Source organism: Ranitomeya imitator, chromosome 5, assembly GCF_032444005.1.
Source record: "Ranitomeya imitator isolate aRanImi1 chromosome 5, aRanImi1.pri, whole genome shotgun sequence".
In the NCBI taxonomy this organism is placed as follows: domain Eukaryota; kingdom Metazoa; phylum Chordata; class Amphibia; order Anura; family Dendrobatidae; genus Ranitomeya; species Ranitomeya imitator.
In genome coordinates this window covers 562,896,028-562,918,948 of record NC_091286.1, presented here as the reverse complement: position 1 = coordinate 562,918,948, position 22,921 = coordinate 562,896,028, and the positions used below count along the sequence as shown (strand labels likewise).

At 41.0% G+C, this 22,921-nt stretch overlaps 1 protein-coding gene across 2 annotated transcripts in view; it reads left to right on the top strand.

The window, feature by feature from the left end:
* MYO7B (myosin VIIB) overlaps positions 1-22,921 on the top strand; it is a 258,153-nt gene that overhangs the window by 137,362 nt on the left and 97,870 nt on the right. For both annotated transcript variants that reach the window (XM_069727694.1, XM_069727693.1), the window contains exons 22-26: positions 265-393; positions 506-703; positions 3,937-4,107; positions 5,755-5,838; positions 12,060-12,187. In XM_069727694.1, coding sequence (XP_069583795.1) covers positions 265-393; positions 506-703; positions 3,937-4,107; positions 5,755-5,838; positions 12,060-12,187 — 710 coding nt within the window. The remainder of the gene's footprint in view (positions 1-264; positions 394-505; positions 704-3,936; positions 4,108-5,754; positions 5,839-12,059; positions 12,188-22,921) is intronic.

Genomic DNA, 22,921 nt, shown 5'->3' with positions numbered 1-22,921 from the left:
GCTCTAAAATAGTTGCACGACAACAAGTTGTAGAGATTTTTTTTTTTGCCACACAACTATTCTTAGAACTGCTGACGAAGTGTAGCCTCTAGCTTAAACATTCTGGCATTTGTACAGTATCCAAAATATTCGATGAAGCTAAAAGCTTAAAAAAAATGACTAACAGATCTGGGAGTAATTTGCGTAAAAAAATGTTTTCTTTAAAAAAAAAGAAAAGAAAAAGGGGTATTAAAAAATAGTCAATTTACCTTTTATTTACCACAGGAGTTATTAAACCAGCAAGATATAGCAATGCAAAAGAAAAGGCATATGGTGCAGAAAGAGCTACTACAACAGCAAGAGAAGGAAAATCTGGAAATGGTGGAGCAAGTGTTTGGGTTTTTACCTCTCATGGTAAATGTCATAGTGAATCATTTATATTTTATATTCTATAAATGTGTTTTATTGGCATTAAACAAATTGAACAAAAACATATTAATAAACACAAACAATATTTTTCCACAAGGACCTGGATTCCCCATCTTTAGATGAAATAGACCTGGATGCACTCCCTCTAGAGCTAGAGAAAGAGGTGGACTACCTGTCTGATTTCACTTTTTCGAAGTTCGCAGCAACCTACTTTCAAGGCTCAGCTACAGATACCCACATAAGGAAGACATTGCACCAACCACTTTTGTATCATGAAGACCATGGAGATGTTCTAGTACGGTTGTCAATGTTATATTAAATATGTGTTGATTTTTAAATGTTTGTTACAGGCTACATTCCCACAATGAGTATCTGGTGAGTTTTTGATGCTGCAGATTTAAAAAAAAAAAATACAATTAACCTATTTTACTTAATGGATGCATAAATGGTGCAGAAAATCTGCAACATCAAAATCTCACCAAAAACTCACTGTGGGAACATAGTCTTATTTATACAGCAATTTCTATAGTTGTAAAACCAATTATAATCCCATGCCCCTCTCCCCACAAAAAAACGTGCACAACCAAATCTGTCACCTAATATAAAACTTATATTCTAGCAAGAAAATATGATAAAGGTGGAATAGGTGCATCGTCATGTGATTAAGATAGACAATAATTTTATTAAGGAACACACTTACTCACAGACGATAGAACATTAAAAAGTGAAATAAGATTCATGTACTTCACACAGCGTACAAAAGTATCACATTACATTACTATAAATAAGATACCAAATATATGTACTTGAACAAAAACTCTGTTAAATTATAGTAATCTAATGGTTTGTTCACATGGACTTTTTTTTTACATAAAGTTTTCAGGCTGCAAAGTTAAACAAGCCCTCCCACTTATTAATGTGTGTGTGCATGTAACAGTGTCAGTGTATTAATATACTCACCTACCACTGGTTTGTCTTATGTCCAACGAGGTTCTTCTCTGCTTCTCAATGATGTCACTGTAATTGCAACTAGGCTCATTCTGTGAATGAGCTGGAAGACTATGTTACAGTGTATGCAGGGGCGTACATAGAAAAAAAATTCAACAGGGTCACAGAAAACCATATCTCACAACGTACTGAAGCCCTAGATTCCTCTTTCATTGTAACCTGTCATGCTGCTGCAGTGCAGTATAACGCAACCTCCACCAGATGGAGCTTGGGAGGGAAGTGAGACTGTGTACACAGAGAAGCACCACAGAGCAGCAGCACCGACGCCACCAAGTGACGAGAGAGTGGTCAGACAAGCCGAGTCAAAATACAATCAGAGGCAGTAGTACCAAAAAGGGAAAAGCAGTAAACGTGGTCAAAAATCAAGCCAGGAGGTTAAGTCAGGAACCAGAGAATCAAACAGGCAAACAGAGAAACGCTGGGAAAAGGGCAGTAAACAGACACGGGAACAAGTCGGGGATCACAGCAGGACAAATCAATAGTTACCAGAGTCAGGTTCAAACGCCAAAGGCAGAACTATAGCTGACACCACCAGCAGGATGCCAGGGAGCTAAATAGCAAACCTGAGCCCAGAATGAGGCAGAGCAAAGTTAACCCTTGACATGATCTGCCTGGAAAAAGAGCAGACAGGACTAAACCCTGGAATGGATCATGACATAACCATAAAGTATGATGCCAACAAAAGTGCCACACAAATACTGTAGGATACCCCCACAGTGAATTCTTCCACTGTGCCCTCCACATGCACAGTATGGTGACCCTACTGTACCCCACCTCAACGCCCCTGGAAAAGTATGGTGACCCCAACACAGTATGACCTCCCACCTGTGACCCCCCCACACAGCCCTCCATTCAGTATAATGGGCCTATATACAGTATAATTGCCCCCACACCTCTCCACACTGTATAATGGCCCCAACTAGCCCTTCAAACAGTATAATGGCCCTCACACATTATGATGGACCCCACACAAAACTTCACAGGGTATGATTGCATGCATACAGCATAATGACTGCCATATAGCCCTCCATAAAGTATAAATGCTCCCACATAGCCCACCAAATATTAGAATGCCCTCCAGATAATATAAAGACCCCCACATAGCCCTTAAAATATTATAATAACCCCCACATTGCCCTCCATATAGTATAATGGGCCCCATAGTCCTCCATATTGTATATTGCATTCCCCATAGTCCTCCATATAGTATAATGCACTCCCCATAGTCCTCTATATAGTATAACATACTTCCCATAGTTCTACATATAGTATAATGCTCTCCCGATAGTCCACCAAATAGTATAATTCACTCTCCATAGTCCTCCATATAGTATAATGCACCCACATAGTCCTCCATATACTGTAGTATAATGCACTCCCCATAGTCCTCTATATAGTATGCACTTCCATAGTCCTCCAAACAGTATAACGTACCCCCATAGTCCTCTATATAGTATAATGCACCCGATAGTTCTCCATATAGTATAATAGGCACCATAGTCCTCCATACAGTATAATGCACTCCACATAGTCCTCCATATAGTAATAGTATAATGTATCCCGTAGTCCTCAATATAGTATAATACACAACCCATAGTCCTCCATTGAGTATTATGGCTGCAACAATGTACTCGGTGATGTAAAAAAAAAAAACAATACCTTTTCTCCTCATTCCCCAGCGCACATCTCTGCTCAGCGTACGCAATGTAGGGACATCATCGAAACCGCTGAGACGTCAGTCTCCGAGGAAGAATGACTGAGTAGGAAGCGTCAGCTGATGCATCCTCTTTCATCATTGCCCGCAGAAAGGAGGAGCAGTGCTGAGGGGAACAACCCATCCAATCAACACAGGGAAAGAATTCAAACCATAGAAATGACACAGGGAAAAAAGTATTGAGCACATGAAGAAAGTCATGACATCAGCTGAAATCTATCAATAATTAGAAAGCAATCCTGTTTTGCAACAATAAGGTTACGAGGATCTTGAGACAGCTTACCGGTTTTACTCATCATGAGATGTTTATTGTGTGGCACCTTGGTAATGAGACACCTATTTATAGACCATCAGTGGAACCAGTTGATATTATTTTTCACTAACTGGCAGAATTGCTTTCTAATTACTGATAGATTTCAACTGGTTTTGTGACTTTCCATGGCTTTTTGCACCTCTCTTTCTTCATGTGTTCAATACTATTTTCCTGTGGCATTTCTCAGTATTACACATAGCTTAATTTATTGACATCATTGTTTTGTTTTATTTGCCTGTGTGGATTGGATGGGTTGTTACCAACATCTGGTGAGAATTTCATGTCAATAGCACCTTTAGAAATATATTTTCTTATCTGATAAATCTAAAGCCTGCCTAACATAGGAAGTATTGTATATAATTGCTCTGAGCAACAGGAAATTTTCTTCACTATTAGTACAGCATAAGAGACACCTGGAAAGTTTAAGCAAAAATAGTATTTTATCCATTAATTTATTATGTTTTGTGTGGAAATTATTATATTTTAATTTCAGGCATCGATAACTGTTTGGAAGATTATACTGCGATTTATGGGTGATCTTCCAGAGCCAGCATTATACACCCCCAGATCTAGAAGCGAAAATAGCTCTGTTCTCACACAAATTTATGACACTTTAACCAGGAAGGATGATATTAAGGCTGCAATGAAGGATGGCATGCAAGGAGTGAGTATCATAAAATGAAGTAATGTTTTCTTTCAAGAATCATGCTTTTATTTTTTTAACGGGGTTGTTTCATTAAGACAACCCCTGTCCATACATCCTATTAGAATAGAGCATATGGATGTCATATTGGCTGGGCAGAGGGAGTGTCATCATATGGGGCCAAAAGCTTTCCCAGGTCTATTGTGGCCACATTCTGAAAGCCCATATAGTGGCATGTAAAAGTTTGGGCACCCCTAGTCAAAATTAAAGTTCAAGATTACACATTTACTTTGTATTTCAGGCAAAAAAATTGTTATTTTTTACATTTTAACCCCTTTCTGACATCTGATGATAGCCGATCGGCCGCGCACATGGGTGGTGTGCGTCTGATCAGGCCGGGTGTCAGCTGATTTTCACTAAGTGCCAGGAGCAGTCACAGACCGCTCCTGGCACTTTAACCCACTATAAATAGTAAATCAAACCCCCCTTTATTAAATAAAATAAAAAAAGTATTTATTTTTATTTTCCCATTAGGGTTAGGGTTGGGGCTAAAGTTAGGGATAGGGTTGGGGCTAAAGTTAGGATTAGGGTTACATTGGGGTTAGGGTTGGAATTAGGGTTAGGGGTGTGTTGGGGTTAGGGTTGGAGTTAGAATTGGGGGGTTTCCATTGTTTAGGCACATAAGGGGCTCTCCGAACACAACATGCGTCTGATCTCAATTCCAGCCAATTCTGCATTGAAAAAGTCAAATGTGCTCCTTCCCTTCCAAGCTCTGTCATGTGCACAAACAGTGGTGGAGTGGAGATTTGTGTGCTCAGATAACTTTGACCAAGGTTTCAGACCTTAATTAGCCTGTTATTGTTATGGCTTGTTAACCATCATCGTTAAGAAAGGCTAGGTGATGCAAATTTCCAAGTTTTATAAAAATCCAGTCTCCTTTAACCTTGTGCCAAAAAACAGCAGCCATGGGGTCTTCTAAGCAGTTGCCTAGCACTCTGAAAATGAAAATGATGGAAGCCCACAAGGCAGGATAAGGCTATAAGAAGATAGGAAAGGGTTTTCAAGTTGCCCTTTCCTCAGTTTGAAATGTAATTAAGAAACGGCAATTGACATGAACAGTGGAGGTCAATAAAAGGTCTGGTAGGCCAAGTAAAATTTGAGTGATAGTTGCTGGTAGGATTGCTAGAGAGGCAAATCAGAACCCCTGCTTGACTGCAAAAAACCTCAAAAATATTTAGCAGACTCTGGAGTTGTGGTAGATTGTTCTACTGTTCAGAGACCCCTGCACAAATATGGCCTTCATATAAGAGTCATCATAAGAAAAAGAAAGCTTATATTTTAGCGTTTTTGTTTTTTTTCATTTCCTGGGGAATGGGGGGGTTTACGTTTGGGAACATACCCAATACGATAACATATGTCAGCAAATAACAGCATTTGAAGTCACCAGGATACTTCTGTAAAATATAGCCTTTATTTTAAGTCCAGTATATAAGCAGTAAGACTACACCTTTTGGAAAGCAAAATTATTTTTTATTTTTATGCAAAAAGCGACATTTTGAAGAAATGATTGTCTTGCAATTCTGTTTTTTTTTGCTGAATTTGGGTCATAATAATGATTACAAAAATGTAATATGTGATTACATAGATATGCGTTGTTCTTTTTTTAAGTCACCAAGAATTGACCGAAGGGCAAAATTCTCAAAAGAGATTTCCTCCATGAAATTAAAGAGGTCCTCAAAATTGGCTGGACAGGTAAAACACATATAATGAATTAATGTGCTATCTACAGTTTGTTTTAGTCTGGGATGTTTTCCCTCAGACAGATCTACATGTATAATATGCAAGAATTTGCAAATATGTAGTTTCATAGTTTTAAGTTTGAAGGTAGACTTAAGTCTATCGAGTTCAACATATCGCCTTACATGTCAATCCAGAGGAAGACAAAAACCCCATGGGACTTCTATGAAAATAAATTATATACTTATTTGTGGCTATGAGATGTGATGGAGGAGAAGATAGATGCAGTGGGTGAAATGAGTATTGAAACACGTCACCAATTTTCTAAGTAAATATATTTCTAAAGGTGCTATTGACATGACACTTTCACCAGATGTTGGTAACAACTTATCCAATGCACACAGGCAAAAAAGTCAAACCATAGATGTCCATAAATTAAGTTACCGTATATACTCGAGTATAAGCAGAGTTATTTAGCACGTTTTTTTGTGCCAAAAAATGCCCCCTCGGCTTATACTCAAGTGAGGTGTCCAGAAGATGGAGGAGGATCAGTAGTGACTGAGCAGCGGGTCACAGGAGGCAGGAATCGGCTGCTGCAGCTCACTCCTGTGCCGGCTGCTAAAGAGAAATGAATATTCACTGCACTGGCAAGGAATATTCATTTCTCTGTAATAGCGTGCACAGTGTCATCCTGCAGCGACCGGGCGGTTACGTGTACCCGCTACTTAAGAGAAATGAATATTCACCTCTCTCCACTCCCATGAGTGTGGAGAGAGGTGAATATTAATTTCTCTTAAGTAACAGCACACATGACCACCCGGTGGCTGACACTGTGCATGCCACTTAATACTCACTGTCCTCCACGCACATAGTTCCGGCGTGGGGAGCATAAATATTCAGGCAGCTGTGCTCTGATTGTGAGCAGTGCACAATGTCCCTGCCATGCACTGCTTACAAGCATAAAGCAGATACTGCGAGGAAGTGCAGGAAGGTAAGTATAATGGTTTATTTTTTATGTTTTATGATGGGGGCCAATCATACCAGGATAAGGATGGGGTCATGCATACACGGATAGGGATGGAGCCATGCATACATGCATAGGGATGGGGCCATGCATACAAGGATAGGGATGGAGCCATGTATTCAAGGATAGGGATGGAGCCATGCATTCGAGGATAGGGATGGGGCCATGCATACAAGGACAGGGATGGAGCCATGCATGCAATGATAGGGATGAAGCCATGCATTCAAGGATAAGAATGGAGCCATACATACAAGGATAGGGATGGGGCCATGCATACAAGGATAGGGATGGGGCCATGCATACAAGGATAGGGATGGGGCCATGCATACAAGGATAGAGATGAGGAGCCATGCATACAAGGATGGGGATGAGGAGCCATGTACGCAAGGATAGGGATGAGGAGCCATGCATACAAGGATAGGGATGATGAGCCATGCAGACAAGAATAAGGATATGGAACCATGCATGCCAGAATAGGGATGAGGAAGCATGCATACAAGGATGGGGATGAAGGAGCCATGCAAACAAGGATGGGGATGAGGAGCCATGTAACCTAGGATTGGGAAGAGGAGCCATGCGTATGAGGATAGGGATGAGGAGAAAGTGAATGCCAGGATAGGGATGGGGAGTCATGCATACCAAGATGGGCATGAGGGGACAATGCATACCCAGCTTATACTCAACTCAATATGTTTTCCCAGTTTTTTTGTGGTAAAATTAGGTGCCTCGGCTTATACTCAGGTCGGCTTATACACGAGTATATACGACATGTGTAATTATGAGAAATGACACAGAGAAGAAGTATTGGACACATGAAGAAAGAGACATTCAAAAAGCATGGAAATTAATGACACCAGCTGAAATCTATCAGTTATTAAAAAGAAAGCAATCCTGCTACTTAGTGAAAAAATATTATCAGTTGGTTCAACTGATGGCCTATAAATAGTTGTCTCATTTGTTGGATAGTTTGGTCGCAGAAGAAACTTGTGAGAGTAGATTATATGGAGTAATTCAACTTTTATCTATACAGAACATGGGGTACATGCATCAGCTTCTTAATACAATATAACTGGAAGTCTAGAGGACCTTTTACCAGAGAGAAAGTGAAACCAAAGTACAACAAGTATATGCATTACATTCAACTAACATATAACAGTAACAACATCGCTATCTACTGTCAGAAAAGTGTAAACTCCTCCTGCACACAAATAAGTCTGTATCTGTTGCATATCTGCCAACATCATTACCAAGGTGCCACACAAGAAACATCTCTTGATGGGTATAACCAGTGAACTGTCTCAGGACATTTGCAATTATATTGTTGGCATTGGTTACAGAAGAATTTCTAAACTACTAAAGGCTCCAGTGATCACCGTTGGGGCCATAATCCGGAAGTGGAAAGGACATAATTTCACCATAAACCGGCCATGACCACGTGCTTCCCTGCAAGATTTCAGACAGAGGAGTGAAAAAAAAATTATTAGAAGAGTTGTCCAAAAGTGAAAGACCAGCTGTGGAGAGCTACAGAAAGATCTGGAGTCAGCAGGTACACTTGCTTCAAAGAATATATAAGTAATGCACTCACACTCCATGGCCTGTATGCACGCTCACCACGCAAGACTCCATTGTGGATCAAAAAGCATGTTTGAGCACGTTTACAGTTTGCTCAACAACATTTAGACAAGCCTGTGAAATACTGGGAGAATATACTGTAGTCTGGTCATATGAGAACAAAATTGAACTCTTTGGAAGCCAATAATACACACCATTTTTGGAGGCCATAAAACACTGCATATCACCCCCCAAAACACCATACCAATAGTGAAGTTTGGAGGTAGGAACATCATGGTGTGGGGCTGTTTTTCAGCATGTGGCACTGACAAACTTCATATAATTGAAGGAAGGCTGAATGGTCAAATGTACCGAGACATTCTTGATTAAAATCTGCTGCCATCTACTAGAATGATGAAGATAAAACGAGAGTGGACATTTCAGCAAGACAAGGATCCCAAACACTCAGCCAAGGAAACTCTCAATTGGTTTCTGAAATAGAAAATAAAGCTGCTAGAATGGCCCAGCCAATCACCTGACCTGAATCCAATAGGAAATTTATGGAAGTAACTAAAGCTCAGAGTTCATTGAAAGAGCCAATGGAACCTTCAGGTTTTGAAGAGTGTTTGTGTAGAAGAATGGACCAAAATCACACCTGAGCAATGAATGTGACTAGTTTCTCCAAAAAAGGAAGCGACTTGAAGCTGTTGTCAACACCAAAGGCTTTTGTATGAAGTATTATAAGTATTATAAATTTCAGTAAGCGTGTTCAATACTTTTTCCCTGTGTCGTTTCTCATTTTTGCACCTAACTTAATTTATGGATATCTATGGTTTCATTTCTTTGCCTGTGTGGTTTTGAAAAGTTGTTACCGCCACCTGGTGAGAATTTTATGTCAGTAACACCTTTAGAGATATACTGTATTTACTTAGAAAATTGGTGACTTGTTCAAAACTTATTTCACCCTCTGTAGGTGTTAACGGAAGCAGATTTCAGTGTCATCCCACAAGATTCTGCTGCTTTCTTCTCACATGAAATAATCTGGACTCGGCCTACAGAAAGCGAAGAGACCAGAACAGAAAGGAGTGAATAAACAGGGTAATAGCGGTGGAAGTGACCCTGGAGACTGGCTTTATTGCTCTTATATGGTTAAAATAGAGGCAATGCATTTCTCCAAAGATTTTTATTTATTTGAATATATGGGATAACCCTTTAAATTAAAAATGTGTTTTAGGCCTCTTTCAGACGTCAGTGTCTCCGGTACGTGTAGTGACAGTTTTCTCACGTACCGCAGACACTGACACACGTAGACCCATTCAAATGAATGGGTCTATGCACATGTCTCCGTGTTTTCACGGACCGTGTGTCCGTGTTGAAAACACGGAGACATGTCCGTTTTTCGCCGGCAGCACGTACCGCAATACGTGCCGCACACGTGCACACGAAGAACAGTGTGCACTCTCCTCCGTGTGCACGTTCCGCCTGCAGGAGAGACAGCGCTACAGTTAAGCGCTGTCCCCCCCGCCTGCGGTGCTGAATCCAGAATTCATCCCTTCTTCCCAGCAGCGTTCGCTGGAAAGAAGGGATGAATCATCTTTTTTTTTTCTTTCACCTTAAAAATAAAGTTTATGCGCCCCCTCCCGCCTCCCATCCCTTGTGCGCCCCCCCCCGGCTGGCCAGGAAATACTCACCCAGCTCCAAGCTCCAGCGATGTCTCCTCAGCGGCTGCAGCCTGTGCTGTGTGAGCGGTCACGTGGTCCCGCTCATTACAGTGGGGGAATATGCGCATATTCCTCACTGTAATTAGCGGTCCCACGTGACTGCTCACACAGGAGAAGCTGCCAGCGCTGAGAGGAGAAAGGAGACATCGCGGGAGCTAGGTGAGTATTTCTATGCAAGGGGCCGGGCGGTGCACGGGGGATGGGAGGGGGGAGTCACAAGAAAACTTTATTTTTAACAAAAAAAAAAGAAAAAATGATCTTTCATATCTTCTCTCCTGCGGGGCAGAAGAGATGAATGCGGCTTCAGCACCACGCAGGGGGGACAGCGCTTAGTGTAGCGCTGTCTCTCCTGCACGGTCCGTGTGGTCCTCAGGCGGCACACGGGCGGCACACGGATGCCGCACGTGTGCCACACTGATGTGCTACGTGAGCACACGGACACACGGACACAGATAATTCCGGTACCGATTTCTCCGGTACCGGAATTATCTGGACGTCTGAAAGAGGCCTTATATAAATTTGCACAAAAGAAACTTATGGATACATTACAGTATTATTTTCTAAATATATTTACAGTAGGAAAGGTTTTACTGTAGATTTCCTGTGAATTTTACTTTTTAAAATAATGTATAAAGTAGCGTCTAGGTAGCAGTCTATTGTCAGCTCCGTTATCCATTCTAGAAAGGATCCATGTAATGTTAATATGCAAGATAGAATTACCGGTAAGTTAGCCATGGATATGAGAGAACTGTTGGCCAATCAAATGCCCAAGTGGCACTTATCTACCCATACAACATCATAAATATTCCTGTTCAGGTCAGTCATAACAGCATATGATTTCTGCAAGATAAATATGTGCTAGGTGGCCCTTGTGATACTATAATCTATGGTGTGCTTATTAAACCAGTTCTACTCAGTTTTGGATCCACTATCAATAACCTATGTCAATGAGCAGTTTAATGAACCCAAAAATGTCATGTTTCTATATTTTTTAGATTACTTAAGGGGAATCTGTCAGCAGATTTCACCCTCTACACTATTTATAAGTGTATATATCCGATAGTTTTGGGCACAAAATACTAATTCTCCTAAATCAACAATTAAATCATCCTATCAAAAAAAGCTTGGAGAATTTCTTAATATAATCAACAATTTTTTATTAAACATAATAATTAATAAAACACATAGATTGTAAGTAGTACATGATTAGACAATACATGATACCTTCAAGTAAGAAGTGGTACAAATATTAGATAGTTCAGTTCCTTAAAAATACATGATTATTCTAACAAAAACACCGTCCTCATTATATTGGACTATGGAACTATATTCACCATAACGTTCCCAAGAATTGCAGTCACAAATCTCCACAATTTATTCATACAAAATCAATACAGAAATGTTATATATATATATATATATATATATATATATATATATACACAATATATATATATATATGTAGTGATTTTCCATCTTCCTTTATTACACTGCCCTCTAGTGGGATGGAAAGAATTACATCCTATTGGTGATTTATACCATATACCCTGCTGCAATCATTTCTATAGTTCCTTATATGCCTTTTTGCAGATTAAGCCAAGCACCATCCACTGTCCATATATATCTCCCTTAAATTTATATCATAATCACTGCAAAAGTGCATAAACAGAGAGGAAAGTTTTTTAAGGTGCAAAGTGCAATATAGTAGTAGTATATTGGTGCAAGGCAATCCCCATAGCAAAAAGATGGATATAACCCTTATGGTGACATATACCACTGAGTCAGACTTGAAGGACCACGTGTAGGAACCCCCTAACGCACATTTCGCGTTCTTGCTTCTTCCACTCCATTTCTATTTTCGCTCTAGAAATATATTTACAACAGAAAAATATATGTTAAGCTAAATGTATATAGTAGTACATGTTATTTCATCATTTCAGGTTTCAAGTCAGTTGAACAATGAAGCGGATATCCCAGAGATGGAAAGCTCGCTCATTGATAAACCCATGTCAATGTTAGAAAAAGCACATTTTATTGTTGGCAATGGAATCCTGAGGCCAGAAATAAGGTGAGAAAAAAACAGGTGGACAACCCGGAAAAATTAGGCTCTGTATCTACTGGTTGTGGGTTATAGTCTCCATGATGACTAATAATAATAATGAAGAGGAGATGCTCAGGCTATACATTTAGCGCCATAATCTCAACTAGGAAGTATATAGTATAATCCTTCAAAATTTCTTCCATCAAATTTAGTACATTCCCATAATGGTTAATTTGATATAAAAAAAAAAATCAAGGCATGACAACATTAGTCAGTTTTCACATATTCAATCCAAATAATCAAACCAGACCAAGGTAAAACTACCATATACAGCCCATATAATAAAGTCATATGGTGCCCAGCCCAAATAATATACAGTAGCCAAATACAATGCAGTTCTCCCATGCAAATCTCACATAATACTATCATATAGTTACAATATAATGCTGCAGTTCTTACATTTTTCCACAATGCACAACTACTGTGCAGCTTTCGTATAGTCTTGGGATTCTGGTCCTCAGGGCCCTAAGGGTATATGCACATGCTGCGGATTTTGCTGCGGATCCGCAGCGGTTTTCCATGCGTTTACAGTACCATGTAAACCTATGGAAAGCAAAATCCGCAGTGCACATGCTGCGGAAAAAAAACGCGCAGAAACGCTGCGTTGCTTATTCTGCAGCATGTCAATTCTTTGTGCGGATTCTGCTGCGGTTTACACCTGCTTCATGATAGGAGTCCGCAGGTGTAAAACCGCAGGTGGAATCCACACAAAAACCGCGGTAATTCAGCAGTAAATCCACAGGTAATCCGCAGGGCGGTTTACCTGCGGATTTACAAAAACAGGTGCGGCAAAATCCGCAGAAATCCAACCTATGTGTGCACATACCCTAAGAATCTCCCATCATACGACCACCTAAAACCGGTCTTCATTTCCAAGAGTTGGTTAAAGTTTTGTAAACTGGATTCCAAAACCTTTTCTAAATTTCTTAGGGAACCTTCTCATGTTGCCTATGTGTCTGCACATACCGTATATTCCTTTGTTCAAAAGTCCTGGCAGCTTAACACCATTGATGCAATTGTCAAGAAGATTTTGAGGTGAAGATATGTTGTAATTCATCTTTTTGTTTCTTTGTTGTTTTTTTCCCAATACATTGTATAGGAAAATTAAATGGTGTCATTACTTTGTACTGCAAAGTCCCCATATAGCCATCAGCAAGCCCTATTAAGGCGATTTCAACTAAAATGAATGGCCTTGAGGAAGTGGGGATGATAAAACCTACCCTGAGATGAAAAACCCAAAATCAAAAACACCAAATGTATGGTTATGAAAGAGGTCAGAAACAATAAAAAGCCTTTATTTGTCAAACAATTGTTTATATGGTGGCACCTGAGAAAATGGTCGCCCACACAACATAAGAACAAATGTAATAAATACACATTAGATTAAACATTGATAAAAATGGTTAAAACACACTGAACCATAAAAGATAAAGGCATCTGTGCAGAGGGGGATAAAAGGGGCATAAGGTATACATAGATTGTGAGCCTTCGCAGGCAGGGTCCTCTCTCCTCCTGTACCAGTCGTTACTTGTATTGTTTAAGATTATTGTACTTGTTTTTATTATGTATACCCCTCCTCACATGTAAAGCGCCATGGAATAAATGACGCTGTAATAATATTACATATTAATTTTCTGAATGCTGAGCTCTATATAACCCAGCACTAACGACTGATTGGCTGCTTTCTGTGTACACTGTGCATAGGCAGAATGCAGCCAATCAGTTGTAGGAGTGGGGTTACTCAGAGTTCATGAATATGAAGGACTATTTGATAGCAGGTTTACTAGTCCTCTAGTGATAATCTCCTGCTAATAAAACAGTGATTTTGTAAAAACTACAGCAAGCAACCCAGTACTTGACACATTGATTTAATTAGTCTGTCTGTACATTATGCTGCTCTCAGATTAGATGGCAAAAACCTGGCAATTGATTTTCATTACTGTAAAGTTATGCTTATGTAAGGGACCATTCATGGCGAGGTTTGCTTCGCGGACCCAAGGCACCTGGTTATGTGTTATGAACTGGTGGTTTAGGAGCAACATGGGACGAGCTCTGAAGGAGGTGGTACCTGTACTGACCGCAGTCCCTAAGCTCAACACAACACTAGAAGTAGCCGTGGGATGCTCCTGTCACTCCCTAGGCACCTCGCCACAGCCTGAGAACTAACTACCCTGTTATGATTAGGCAACTCAGTACCACAGTGAACATAGAGGTCAGATCACATACAGTGATCTGACAATAATCCAAAAACATAGAACGAGCTCTGAGACGTGGGAACTCTGTTGACCGCAATCCCTAATCCTATCCAACAACACTAGAGGCAGCCGTGGATTGCGCCTAACGCTACCTATGCAACTTGGCACAGCCTGAGAAACTAGCTAGCCTGAAGATAGAAAATAAGCCTACCTTGCCTCAGAGAAATACCCCAAAGGAAAAGGCAGCCCCCCACATATAATGACTGTGAGTAAGATGAAAAGACAAACGTAGAGATGAAATAGATTTAGCAAAGTGAGGCCCGACTTTCTGAACAGAGCGAGGATAGGAAAGGTAACTTTGCGGTCAACACAAAACCCTAAAAACCACGCAAAGGGGGCAAAAAGACCCTCCGTACCGAACTAACGGCACGGAGGTACACCCTCTGCGTCCCAGAGCTTCCAGCAAACAAATAGATAAGCTGGACAGAAGAAAAGCAAACAAAATAGCAAAGGAAAACTTAGCTATGCAGAGCAGCAGGCCACAGGAACGATCCAGGAGGAAAACAAGTCCAATACTGGAACATTGACAGGAAGCCAGGATCAAAGCACTAGGTGGAGTTAAGTAGAGCAGCACCTAACGACCTCACCACATCACCTGAGGGAGGAAACTCAGAAGCCGCAGTACCACTTCCCTCCACCAACGGAAGCTTACAGAGAGAATCAGCCGAAGTACCACTTGTGACCACAGGAGGGAGCTCTGCCACAGAATTCACAACACTACCCCTAAAGATATAAACAGGAAAACTATTTTGCCTCAGAGAAAATCCCCAAAGGATAGATAGCCCCCCACAAGTAATGACTGTGAGTGGAGAGGGAAAAGACATACACAGAATGAAACCAGGATGTAGCATAGAAGGCCAGTCTAGCTAGATAGATAGATAGATAGATAGGACAGGATAGAATACTGTGCGGTCAGTATTAAAAACTACAAAAATCCACACAGAGTTTACAAAAATCTCCACACCTGACTAAAGGTGTGGAGGGTAAATCTGCTTCCCAGAGCTTCCAGCTTAACTGAATTAATCCATACTGACAAGCTGGACAAAACATAGAATGCACAGAACGAATAAGTCCACAACATGTGGACAGAAAAGCGCAAAGCAAGGACTTAACTTTGCTGAATTGGTCAGGATATCAGGGAAATCCAAGAGAGATGTGAATCCAACCAGGAACCATTGACAAGTGGCACTGGCTGAAGGGAAGAGCCAGGCATAAATAGCCGAGCAGAAAGACAATCAGTGGAAGCAGCTGCAGACTGCTAAATCCAAGGAGCAGCCATACCACTTAAAACCACCGGAGGGAGCCCAATAGCGGAATTTATAACAGTTATGGTACCTTTGAGTGTGTTTAGATGATATGGGGGTTTGGTGTTAGCCCCTATTCAGGCCACAAGTTATTAAATGATAGAGGGACTTTATCAGAAGACGATGAAAAAGGAAGACCAGAGTCCGATGTAAAAACATAAAAACATCTTTACTGGAATTCCTTCAATAAAACCATAACAATTGATAGTAGGCAATTCACTTTTGATACAATTCTTCTGTATCATACAGAGGCCTTCTTCTTATGCATACCAGCCTAGACATTTGTCTGATAAAATTTGATTTTGTATGTGTAGGAGAAACTTTCCTGCTCTGTCCTTCACGTTTCTTATCCACCACGGTTACAGGTGTACTCAGGGTCGGACTGGGTTGTCTGGGGCCCACAGGGGCAATTGACCCTAGGAGTCCACCCTACAGGTGTATGCAAATACCAGTTACCTATTGTCCCGTAAATAGTGGAGCATCAACTGTAAAACACTGGAGGCTCCTGCACATCTACTGTGCGCCCCCATAACTGGGATGTACAATTACGATAGTTTGCATTATAGGTGTTCTTTGATGAAAACAAGTTATCACCGATCCACAGATTAGGTTAGTGATAACTTATTGATAGGTGGAATCCAACTGTTGGAATCAATCAGAAGATTTGGGAACTTTTATCAATGATAGTACACTTCTATCCCCATTTTAAAATGGAGCGGCAGGTGGGATGCCTGACCACAGCTCGATTCATCCTCTTTGGGGGCTTCCAGAAAAAGCCAAGTGCAGCCCCTTAGGGAATGAATGGATCAGTGATTGAGTCGTACATGCCACTCCATTCTAATGGGGATAAAAGTTGCACATTCTGCAGATCGGTGCAGGTCCCAGCAGTCTATCCTTTCAGTATTTGGTCAGTATTTTATATCATTTGTAAGCCAAAACCAGGAGTGGAACAATCAGAGGAAAAGTATAATAGCAACACCTGCACCACTTCTGCATTTATCACCCATTCCTGGTTTTGGCTTACAAATACAGAGACAAAATACTGACCAAATACTGAATGTGTGAACTTGGACTCAGGATAGATGATTACTTGTTTTCACTGTAGAACCCCGTTAAGTGCATATTTGCTACTGTGTAAAAAAGTTAAACATCCAAGTATTTAATCTCTATTGGAAATCAGGAATCTTCCCCTTATTGATATCAGAGAGAACAAGTGACCTCCATACACAACACAATCTGCTATACCAATACCAATAGTACCACATACAAGGGACAAACATACCATGACCAAACCACATTTTACCACCACATAGTGACCGAATACCACATACATGGTACAAATACCGCCACACCATGACCAGACACATATTACCATCACATAGTGACCAAGTAATTCCACATACGAAGAACAAATACCGCCACACCGTGACAAGACCACATATCACCGCCACATGGTGACCGAATAATACCACATACAAGGAACAAATACAGCCAAATTATGACAGACCACGTATTACCACCACATAGTGACTGAATAATACAATACTGATCATTAATTAATTTAAAAATAATAATAATTAAATTAATTAATTAAAAACACACACACAATATTAATAACACTAATATTACCATTGGTGACATTGGTATATTGTATATAGTTTCAGTGTACAAGTAATGCAGTGGTGTCTAGTGACATTATACACAGGAATTCTGAACATAGTATACAGTATGCAGTGTCAGTGTACAGGTAATACAGTGACTCACCACTGACATTATACACAGGTTCTCTGTATATAGTATACAGTGTGTAGTGTCAGTGTACAGGTAATGCACTGATCACCAATGACATTATACACAGGAGATCTGTATATGGTGTCAGTGTACAGGTAATACAGTGACCACCAGTGACATTATACACAGGAGCTCTGTATATTGTGTCAGTGCACAGGTAATATAGTGATCCCAAGTGACATTACAGTATATACAGAGCTCCTATCTATATGATATACAGGTAATACAGTGATCACCAGTGAGATTATACACAGGAGCTATGTATATAGATTACAGGTAAGGCAATGACAACCGGTGACACTGTACACAGGAGCTCTTTATATAGTATACAGTGTATAGTGTCAGTGCACACGTAGCACACTGACTCACCAGTGACATCTGTAGTTGAAGTAATTAAACTTTGCTTTTCTTCTTCATCCAGCGATGACTGCCATCACTTCTTTTAGTCAGGAGTTGTCTGTGCAGAAAATAACACACAGTCATCAATAGCTGATTGCTTCCAGAGCACAATCCCAATTTTTTTCCCCCAACTTCAACACTACGTCAGATGAAGAAAAAAAGTGACATAGTGCCGCCCTGCACAGTAACAGGACCTCCTTTTTGTTCCCCCCATGGAAGATAGTATCCTCAAAATTAAATTAAATTATAGCAAAATATTGTCCCCTGATTGCCCCTGCAGTAATTATATCCCCATTTGCCACCATAAACCAATAATGTATGTTCTTCATCCTAACCGTCATAGAGTAATTATGTCACCCCTTTATTTAATAAGGTATCAGATCCTGGGCCCCTTTAATGTCCGCATTCTGGGCTCCTTTATGTTGCCCCCATCCTGGACCCCTATGTCCACTTTAACCCCTGAAGCCCCGGGGGTGGTTTGCACGTTAATGACCGGGCCAATTTTTACAATTCTGACCACTGTCCCTTTATGAGGTTATAACTCTGGAACGCTTCAACGGATCTTGGCGATTCTGACATTGTTTTCTCGTGACATATTGTACTTCATGATAGTGCTAAAATTTCTTTGATGTTACCTGCGTTTATTTGTGAAAAAAATGGAAATTTGGCGAAAATTTAGAAAATTTCGCAATTTTCCAACTTTGAATTTTTATGCCCTTAAATCACAGAGATATGTCACGCAAAAAACTTAATAATTAACATTTCCCACATGTCTACTTTACATCAGCACAATTTTGGAAACAAATTTTTTTTTTTTTAGGGAGTTATAAGGGTTAAAAGTTGACCAGCAATTTCTCATTTTTACAACAAAATTTACAAAACCATTTTTTTTAGGGACCACCTCACATTTGAAGTCACATTTAGGGGCCTATATAGCAAAAAATACCCAAAAGTGACACCATTCTAAAAACTGCACCCCTCAAGCTGATCAAAACCACATTCAAGAAGTTTATTAACCCTTCTGGTGCTTCATGAGAGCTAAAGCAATGTTGAAAGAATAAATGAAAATTTAACTTTTTAGTCATGAAAACGATCTTTTAGCAACAATTTTTTTATTTTCCCAAAGGTAACAGGAGAAATTGGACTGCAAACGTTGTTGTCCAATTTGTCCTGAGTACGCTGATACCCCATATGTGGGGGGAACCACTGTTTGGGCGCATGGCAGGGCTCAGAAGGGAAGGAGCGCCATAAGACTTTTTCAAGCTAAAATTAGCTGGAATTGAGATCGGACTCCATGTCGCGTTTGGTGAGCCCCTGATGTGCCTAAACAGTGGAAACCCCCCACAAGTGACCCCATTTTGGAAACTAGACCCCCTAAGGAACTTATCTAGATGTGTGGTGAGCACTTTTATCCCCCAAGTGCTTCACAGAAGTTTATACCGCCCGTGCGTAAAAATAAAAAAATGTATTTTTTCCACAAACATGATCGTTTAGTCCCCAATTTTTTATTTTCACAAGGGTAACTGAAGAAATTAGACCATAAAAGTTGTAGTCCAATTTGTCCTGAGTAAGACAATACCCCATATGTGGGGGGGAACCACTGTTTGGGCGCATGGCAGGGCTCAGAAGGGAAGGAGCGCCATAAGACTTTTTCAAGCTAAAATTAGCTGGAATTGAGATCGGACGCCACGTCGCGTTTGGTGAGCCCCTGATGTGCCTAAACAGTGGAAACCCCCCACAAGTGACCCCATTTTGGAAACTAGACCCCCTAAGGAACTTATCTAGATGTGTGGTGAGCACTTTTATCCCCCAAGTGCTTCACAGAAGTTTATACCGCCCGTGCGTAAAAATAAAAAAACGTATTTTTTCCACAAACATGATCGTTTAGTCCCCAATTTTTTATTTTCACAAGGGTAACAGAAGAAATTGGACCATAAAAGTTGTAGTCCAATTTGTCCTGAGTAAGACAATACCCCATATGTGGGGGGGAACCACTGTTTGGGCGCATGGCAGGGCTCAGAAGGGAAGGAGCGCCATAAGACTTTTTCAAGCTAAAATTAGCTGGAATTGAGATCGGACGCCACGTCGTGTTTGGTGAGCCCCTGATGTGCCTAAACAGTGGAAACCTCCCACAAGTGACCCCATTTTGGAAACTAGACCCCCTAAGGAACTTATCTAGATGTGTGGTGAGCACTTTTATCCCCCAAGTGCTTCACAGAAGTTTATACCGCCCGTGCGTAAAAATAAAAAAACGTATTTTTTCCACAAACATGATCGTTTAGTCCCCAATTTTTTATTTTCACAAGGGTAACTGAAGAAATTGGACCATAAAAGTTGTAGTCCAATTTGTCCTGAGTAAGACAATACCCCATATGTGGGGGGGAACCACTGTTTGGGCGCATGGCAGGGCTCAGAAGGGAAGGAGCGCCATAAGACTTTTTCAAGCTAAAATTAGCTGGAATTGAGATCGGACGCCACGTCGTGTTTGGTGAGCCCCTGATGTGCCTAAACAGTGGAAACCCCCCACAAGTGACCCCATTTTGGAAACTAGACCCCCTAAGGAACTTATCTAGATGTGTGGTGAGCACTTTTATCCCCCAAGTGCTTCACAGAAGTTTATACCGCCCGTGCGTAAAAATAAAAAAACGTATTTTTTCCACAAACATGATCGTTTAGTCCCCAATTTTTTATTTTCACAAGGGTAACTGGAGAAATTGGACCATAAAAGTTGTAGTCCAATTTGTCCTGAGTAAGACAATACCCCATATGTGGGGGTGAACCACTGTTTGGGCGCATGGCAGGGCTCAGAAGGGAAGGAGCGCCATAAGACTTTTTCAAGCTAAAATTAGCTGGAATTGAGATCGGACGCCACGTCGTGTTTGGTGAGCCCCTGATGTGCCTAAACAGTGGAAACCCCCCACAAGTGACCCCATTTTGGAAACTAGACCCCCTAAGGAACTTATCTAGATGTGTGGTGAGCACTTTTATCCCCCAAGTGCTTCACAGAAGTTTATACCGCCCGTGCGTAAAAATAAAAAAACGTATTTTTTCCACAAACATGATCGTTTAGTCCCCAATTTTTTATTTTCACAAGGGTAACTGAAGAAATTGGACCATAAAAGTTGTAGTCCAATTTGTCCTGAGTAAGACAATACCCCATATGTGGGGGGGAACCACTGTTTGGGCGCATGGCAGGGCTCAGAAGGGAAGGAGCGCCATAAGACTTTTTCAAGCTAAAATTAGCTGGAATTGAGATCGGACGCCACGTCGTGTTTGGTGAGCCCCTGATGTGCCTAAACAGTGGAAACCTCCCACAAGTGACCCCATTTTGGAAACTAGACCCCCTAAGGAACTTATCTAGATGTGTGGTGAGCACTTTTATCCCCCAAGTGCTTCACAGAAGTTTATACCGCCCGTGCGTAAAAATAAAAAAACGTATTTTTTCCACAAACATGATCGTTTAGTCCCCAATTTTTTATTTTCACAAGGGTAACTGAAGAAATTGGACCATAAAAGTTGTAGTCCAATTTGTCCTGAGTAAGACAATACCCCATATGTGGGGGGGAACCACTGTTTGGGCGCATGGCAGGGCTCAGAAGGGAAGGAGCGCCATAAGACTTTTTCAAGCTAAAATTAGCTGGAATTGAGATCGGACGCCACGTCGTGTTTGGTGAGCCCCTGATGTGCCTAAACAGTGGAAACCCCCCACAAGTGACCCCATTTTGGAAACTAGACCCCCTAAGGAACTTATCTAGATGTGTGGTGAGCACTTTTATCCCCCAAGTACTTCACAGAAGTTTATACCGCCCGTGCGTAAAAATAAAAAAACGTATTTTTTCCACAAACATGATCGTTTAGTCCCCAATTTTTTATTTTCACAAGGGTAACTGGAGAAGTTGGACCATAAAAGTTGTAGTCCAATTTGTCCTGAGTAAGACAATACCCCATATGTGGGGGGAACCACTGTTTGGGCGCATGGCAGGGCTCAGAAGGGAAGGAGCGCCATAAGACTTTTTCAAGCTAAAATTAGCTGGAATTGAGATCGGACGCCATGTTCTGTTTGGTGAGCCCCTGATGTGCCTAAACAGTGGAAACCCCCCACAAGTGACACCATTTTGGAAACTAGACCCCCTAAGGAACTTATCTAGATGTGTGGTGAGCACTTTTATCCCCCAAGTGCTTCACAGAAGTTTATACCGCCCGGGCGTGAAAATAAAAAATCCTATTTTTTGCCCACAAAAATGATCTTTTAGTCCCCAATTTTTTAATTTCCCAAGGGTAACAGGAGAAATTGGACCACAAAAGTTGTTGTCCAATTTATCCTGAGTAGGCTGGTACCCCATATGTGGGAGAAAACTACTGTTTGGGCACACGTCAGGGCTCGGAAGGGACGTAGTGACGTTTTGGAATGCAGGCTTTGATGGAATCGTCTGCGGCCGTCATGTTCCGTTTGAGGAGCCCCTGATGTGCCTAAACAGTGGAAACCCCCCACAAGTGACCCCAATTTGGAAACTAGACCCCCTAAGGAACTTGTCTAGATGTGTGGTGACAACTTTGAACCCCCAAGTGTTTCACTAAAGTTTATAACGCCCGGGCGTGAAAATAAAAATTCCTATTTTTTGCCCACAAAAATGATCTTTTAGTCCCCAATTTTTTAATTTCCCAAGGGTAACAGGAGAAATTGGACCACAAAAGTTGTTGTCCAATTTGCCCTGAGTACGCTGGTACCCCACATGTGGGAAAAAACTGTTTGGGCACACGTTGGGGCTCGAAAGGGAAGTACTGACATTTTTGAATGCAGACTTTGATGGAATCGTCTGCGGGCGTCATGTTCCGTTTGCAGAGCCCCTGATGTGCCTAAACAGGAAAAAAAAAACACAAGTGACAACATTTTGGAAAGTAGACCCCCAGAGAACTTACGTAGATGTGCCAACTTTGGAATTATTCTATTT